General features: G+C 42.4%; 1 protein-coding gene across 7 annotated transcripts in view; it reads right to left on the minus strand.

Annotated features, from left to right (window-relative positions):
- ncam1a (neural cell adhesion molecule 1a) overlaps positions 1-5,782 on the minus strand; it is a 261,782-nt gene extending 256,000 nt beyond the window's left edge. For 3 of the 7 annotated variants that reach the window (XM_035666665.1, XM_035666667.1, XM_035666666.1), the window contains exon 1: positions 5,567-5,778. In XM_035666665.1, the coding sequence (XP_035522558.1) occupies positions 5,567-5,618 (52 nt within the window). In that variant the 5' untranslated portion in view covers positions 5,619-5,778. Of the gene's footprint in view, positions 1-5,566 lie in introns of all 7 variants that reach the window. The other 4 variants (XM_035666664.1, XM_035666663.1, XM_035666668.1 and 1 more) reach the window with 3 other exon arrangements.
- Positions 5,783-6,777: the final 995 nt, after the last annotated feature.

Genomic DNA, 6,777 nt, shown 5'->3' on the forward strand with positions numbered 1-6,777 from the left:
GAATCGGTATCGGGAGGGAAAAAATAGTATCGGAACATCTCTATCTGAATCCATTAAAAGCTGATACCAGTTCACACTGCTGGGATGCCCACGACTTCTTTGAAGAGAACTGAAGAGTTATTTAGTATGGAAAGCTAAAGCGACTCGAGCAGGGGAAGCGAGACAATAAGCTTTCAGTACATTTGGTGATTTCTACAAAGTTCTGTAAATTTCAACGGTGTGTGTGTGTTCTTAGCTTTCCATCATAACCGTTCATCCGATCGTCTTCACACTGTGTTGTGTGTATTTCTGAGGAACCAAGGAGGTGCTGTATTGAATTTGGTAAATTTGGAACATTCAATATTAATTAACAATCTAACAACACTCGCTGAACCCATGTGTGTTTTCAATGTGACAGCTTACTAAAAGTCAAACTGGTACGAGTGGTGGGTTTTTTCTCTAGGTTATATGATCTAGCTGTTCTAGATGTTCAAAAGTATGTAGACCCCCAATACAGGCCAGAAGTTAATGTTAAACTGTCATATGCAATTCAGTGCATTGAAAAGGCCCCCTGCAGTTCTTACATAGAAGAGAACAAAATACAGTCACAGTTTTACTTGTTGTTAACTGTTGTAAACAACACTGTATGTGTGCATATACTGTACAGAGTTTTGCAAAGTAATGCTGTGCTGATAAAGAAAAAAACCTTCATTCAAGGGTTGCAGGGTTGGGGGAGGGGGCAGACCCCATTCTGCATAACAAACTCATCTTCTTTTTTCTGATTTTTTTTTTCTTTTCACCCCCCCACATTCAATTCTCCATAGGACGCCTTCATTTCTCACACAATGCAAATCACTCATGGTCCCTATTCATGCACTGATTAATATGCAAAGACAGCCCATCCTCATCTAACAGTCAGCAGAGAAGAAATATAACTGCCAGCCGAGTCATTTTGAACTTATGGGTTGGAACTATCTGCACTTTTCGATCCAGTATGAAGAAGCAGTGTGAGATGACATGAATTTATGGATAATTGATCAAAAACCACTGCCTTAAAGTATGTCTAATTAATTGTTTGACCTTTACATGATGAGATCTGAAAACAGCCCTAATGACATCTATAATTATTACTCTGCGTTCTTCTGTTCATTTATGTTCTAATTTAAGATTTTGTGGATTAAAGCGGAAAAAAATTATAAAAACACTATTTTGCAATTTGGTGGCGCAGTGGCAAATTATGGGATTACGACAAAATAAAAATGTTGCGCTTGTGGTGCCTTAAAGCCTATCTTAAGCCTAAATGTTCATAAATTACACACCGTTTCTGCTTTCAGGGGCAGCTGTATCGATCCCGCATAGGGCCCTAAGTAGGCTTGAGCCGGCCCTAGTCCTGTCTTTAAAATGGATTTCATCAGTAGTATTGCAATAAAGTGTCTGGCACAATCACTTGACATTTCCTCTATTCATGAATCCCCCTTCATTTTAGTTTACTTTCCATGATTTACTGTTGAGGAATTTGAGGTATGTTCGTTACACCATCATGTAAACAGTAGAGTGCAACATTTTGGGAAATAGACTTTAGTTTCCATTCATTAGTTTCATCCAGTAACAGTAAAATAAAGAATTTGTAAAGTAATTTATTGTTTTAAACGTTACACAGGCTAAAATGACAGTGGGAAGAATAAGGAGCAAAAGTACATGGAAAAAGAGCGTAATAATGAATGCACAGTAATGAATGAGGCTAGTGTAAACTGCAGCGTAGAACTCACATCTGGCAAATCAACTAAAGTTGCAATTATGACTCAATGAGAAGTCATTTTCTGCTGCTGCATTTTGCTTTTAGAACTGTACAGTATCTGAATATAAGATAACAAAGGGTACAGCTGCAATCGGAGCAGCTCCTGCTCTGATCAACATAAGCTGTAATAAATTGGTACAGAATGTGTACATGTCACTTTGAATGCAGCATGGATCTTGTTGCGAGCACAGAGCAAAGTTCTGAGATCCAGAATCTAGTTTTATTCAGAGAGCAGACTAAAAACGCCTTATAATTTTCCCTTGTTTGGCTGCTTTTTCCAGTTCCCCTCAGTCAAAAATAGACTGTATTATTTTCATAGTGGCTTTGAACTCACCACAGCAGTCAAAGTCCCATATGTTAGTCATTTAGGAATTGTGTATTTTCTCTCCCTCAAATGTTAAGTTAAACTTCTTCTTTTTTAGGAGCAGTCTTATACGCTTGATGCACAAAAACATTGTTTTAGATCCAGGGGCTCATTAAATGAACTTCACAGTTCACTTTGTCTTCAGATTCAAAAGCACATGGGTCTGCTTTGCTCTTGAAGTCAGTATATTGAGTTTCATGAAACTGCAGAAATGGAATAGCAGGTGCAGAGCAGTAACTGGGAGTTCAGACCAAAAAGAACACGAACACGTTGGGGGCGAGTCGTTCCAGGTAGTGAAGAAATAAAGAAACTCAATTGAGGAAGTCCAGTTTGAGTAATAGGTGCATGAGTTTGACAGTCTGAAGAGGTTTAAAAATACCACGAGGAAGGATTTTACAAGTCTTTAAAGTAATCACCACGACAATAATTGTATCCTCCATCTTGTAAAGCAAACAGTGGAATTATCTCAATCACGTTAATCAATCTGGAACGTCCACTTGCACGTATTTGAGTGGCCGACATAGTACGCTGCCAGATGACACTGAAGCAAAGTTGAGCCAAGTTCTCTGTATCAGGACTGTCAAACGGTGCTAATGTTTGTGTGAACACAGCTGACTGCAAAAGGACATGAAACAAAAAGTAAAAAACCAAAAAGCTGGATCAACCTCTCAACACCTAGTGACAGAAAATCACTAGCTTCAGGCCAAAAACCTAAAACCGCAAGCAGTCATCAAGTATCACTTCTCTGCCAACCTTAAAGCCATACTTTCAAAGCCCTCAGTAGCAGTAAATCTGAGGTACTCTCACATTCACTCCACAACAGGTGGAACCAACAGTTCTGTTCCTCTGATTAGCCTCCATCACCTTGCACTCTTTCAGGTTGGAGAATGCTCACCATGCATGTGGCAGAGCACTCCAAGAACACCGTGTCAGAGCCGGTAATACACACAACCCAGACACAAAGGCCACTGTCTGTGGCCACTACGAAAAATCTTATTCTATTTAATCCGGCCATTATTGAGTCGTTCCTTGGAGAGTGGTGTGACTCCCGGTCCTGCTGTTGGTTAGTAGCCTCAAAATTTAATCATCACTGAACTGGAACAGGGACTGGAAATCAATAAATGTAATTAAATTGCTCAGCCTTCAAACTGTGTGATACTGTCATTACCCTTTTAATATACCCGGGCCTATCAAATAATGTGATCAATTTCTTAGAATTTCTTCCCCTGTTGCAACAGGGCAGAGCTAAGGCACAGTTGTCTAATTATCTCCCTCTTGCTTGCTTCCTTTTATTTTCCCTCCCATATGAGGTGCGGTGAATTGCGGAGGCGACAGAATATTTCGGCAGGATCATGAATCATATAGAAGAGGATACACACTTATCCCGACTGTCCCTGGTACCACACCGCCCTCTACGCCACTACCAGTGACAGGCTGACAGTGTCTGGGTGGAAATGGTGCCAAAGGAATACCGGGCTTTAAAATGCCTCAAAAATATTCTCTAATAAACTTAAAGCGTTTGTTTCATTCATTTCCATTAGGGTGCAATCAGTTCGGTTGCGTCTATACAGGTTTGCAGATACTGTCAAGTCACGCGAGCTGACACATGAGCACATGACCCATTAGATCCAGGCCAACAACATGGCCCCATTTCAGCTCATCACACATATATTTAATGTTTGTCCACCAGAGGGGACTGATGGTTTATTATTTTAACTTTAAAAAGACAAGCCCAGTACACAGCTCGGTCACAATGACTTCATTAAAAAAAAATGCGTGGAAAGTGTTAAATACACTGTTAGTGTGTCCATGTTATGTCGATGTGTGATAAATCTTTATTACGTTTTAAACTCTCAAATATTGATAAACCTCATAATTCCTTTATGGGCTTTTTTTCTGACGATAAACGTTAGACTGTAGGCAGACCTGTGGAATTCAGAGGAAGAATGGCAAAGTCACAACCTGAGGTCAGACTCACACTGGGAGAATGTCTACTGGAAGAAATTATTATCAAATCAAACTACTCTTCCCCTCTCCAAGGACCCCTGAGGGTCCTCCAACTCCACTTGGAGCTCACAGTTGCAGTCTACAGAAAGAAGGGAAGGGGGCAGATGCAGGGAGGGAGGGAGGATGTGAGGAGCAGAGGAGGTGGGGGTTTATTGGGGGGGTCCCCTCCCGCCCTATATCACCATGGGAGCTCTGGGATTGGATCCCATTGTATACATTGAATGACTATTCAGTAGTCTTCAATGGATGTTGACCCCCCCCCAACCAACCAACCAAATAAAAAAAAAACCTTCGATCAAATCACCCGGGCCTGAGTGTCAACATCATTTTGCGCCTAAAAACGCACCGCGACAATAAGTTGGAAACTCCAGTGTGCTATTTGACAAGAGAGGAAACAAAGGGAACAGAGCTTATGCTGCCACGTACATAAGGTCACAGGCTGATAACCTATACGAGCACTCTCGTGTTAAACTCCAAAATCCCACACTGACACATCCGCGCAGAATACCGTTCCGTGCCAAATCCGATGACGGCCAGAGCCGGAACGCTGCACGCGCCTAATCCACCCAAAAAGAGTTTAAGCGCGTGCTAATGAGACACAAAATCCGAATTTCATCTTGATAAAAAGAAAAAAACCTCCTATAAAGCTGTTTACAGTGGAGCGAAACAAAGCATCCTCGCGCTCCATCCTCCCGGTGCGTCACAGCTGACCCAGCACCGCTAGGGAGCCGAGCTGGACCTGTGCACGCGAGCATACGGCGGTTCCTTTAGCTTTATGTGCTGTTTGGAACCGAACACGGTTGTTTACAAGCAGCCACGGGGAGTATAGGCAGTAGCTGCTCGCCTGAGGGGACCACAAACGCGTCCCCGCATCCCCGGTCCTAATCTCCGCCAGCATCCACTAACCTTTACCCACACCAATCCACTCACGAGCCTAACTCGGATTTTAACAAAAACACAGCACGTGTGCGTAGTTTTCCCCCAAATGACAGGGAGCTACAGTGTGCCCTAACGCAGGGACAGGGAGCCAACCGGACCCGGGGCTGAGTGCTCCTCTGTAATGCGCGGAGACATTCAAAATACGCCGAGGCGAGCGGCTGCTGATGCGAAACTACAAACAGAACACCTCCAAACTGGAATTAAAGGTTGCCGTTTCACGCTCAAGGAGAGGCAAAACTCTCACTTCTTACAAAAAAAAAAAAACTTTTGCTGCATTCGTGGTGAATTTCGCAGAGCACCAGCTCCGACCGACCGCCGCTGTCCGGAGTCAGTGACAAGGATGCCGCCAGCGGGACCAGAGGATGCTGCTCCACAATCAACACAGCTCGGCCTTCATTCCACAGCTTGTGCTCCGGCCACAGCCTCACAATTCATCCCCACACAACCTGATGTGGGAAACAAATAAGTCCGCTTCTTACCTGCACAGCCAATGAATAGCAATCCCCAGATGAGGTCCCTTATTTGAAGCATTGTAATGTGTCACAGATATTCTCCTTGAAGAGCAGACGCACTTTAGAGAAGCGAGGTGTCTCTACTGAAAGGGGGGGCGGGGGGGTAAACAGATATCAGCCTTTCCAGGGATAACAACTGCTACCGGACGGAATTTTGGTCCTTGTCGCTACCCGTGTTCGCGGCACAATGAGTGACAAGCTGCAGCCGTAGCACGCACTCGCGCACACACATGCACTCGGAAGATAGCAACACGAATTACTCCGCCCGGTAGGCTATACCCACACAGGCAGAGACACACACACACACACACACACACACACACTCCGAGGGGGCGGGCTGAGGTGAATGCAGTAACAAAGTAGTGCGCGGAGCTGCCAGTGTAGACACCAGATGGTCACCAGAGGCTCTAATTCGGATTACTGGGTTTACGAACTAGTTTAGAAACACAGAGCAAGACACTTATTTTAAACCGGGGACTAATTAAACGCATGATTCCGATTAAATAAGAACAATGTGAATAAATAAAATGTAAAATGATAAATATTTTATATTATTTCTGACTGAGTACAGAAATCACCAAACCAGCATTTAAATCTCTTGTTACAAACTACATTGTTTTATTTTATCTAAATGTCATATTTGCTAAATGTATTTGGGGAAATTTAACATTTAACAGTTTATGAGCTCATTATTTTAAAATTATTTCATTACAGTTTCCTTAAAATAACTTTCATTTTGTGGTACTAGAGTGTGCTGAGACTTAATTTAGTTAGTTCAAGCAGTTGATTTCCAGAGGAAAAAACTGCTTTATGTAAAATTGCTGAAGAAGCTGCAAACACTGACATATTAATCACTTTGTAAAGTTAATATGGCAAACCTGTTAGCAAGGAGTGGTTTATATGAACATCCAGCCAAATGTAGCAACATTAGCATTCTTTTGAGGTTGCGTTTGTGTCCACCTGATCAATTTTGAGTCCATATTCACTCTGATTTTAGGTCTGTTTTATGAGAGCTTTCTTTCACTGAAAACATGCTGCCTGCGGCTGGAAATGAAGAGTCAAAACAATCTTTCAAGTCATTTTTTTAGTATGCTCCTTCTACTTAAAAAGGTCCAGTGTGAAAGATTTAGGGGGGCTCTGTTGGCAGAAATGGAATAAAATATTCATAGGTATGATTT

The sequence above is a fragment of the Morone saxatilis genome, unplaced genomic scaffold (genome assembly GCF_004916995.1).
Source record: "Morone saxatilis isolate NCDOM2014 unplaced genomic scaffold, NCSU_SB_2.0 Contig20, whole genome shotgun sequence".
NCBI lineage: Eukaryota > Metazoa > Chordata > Actinopteri > Moronidae > Morone > Morone saxatilis.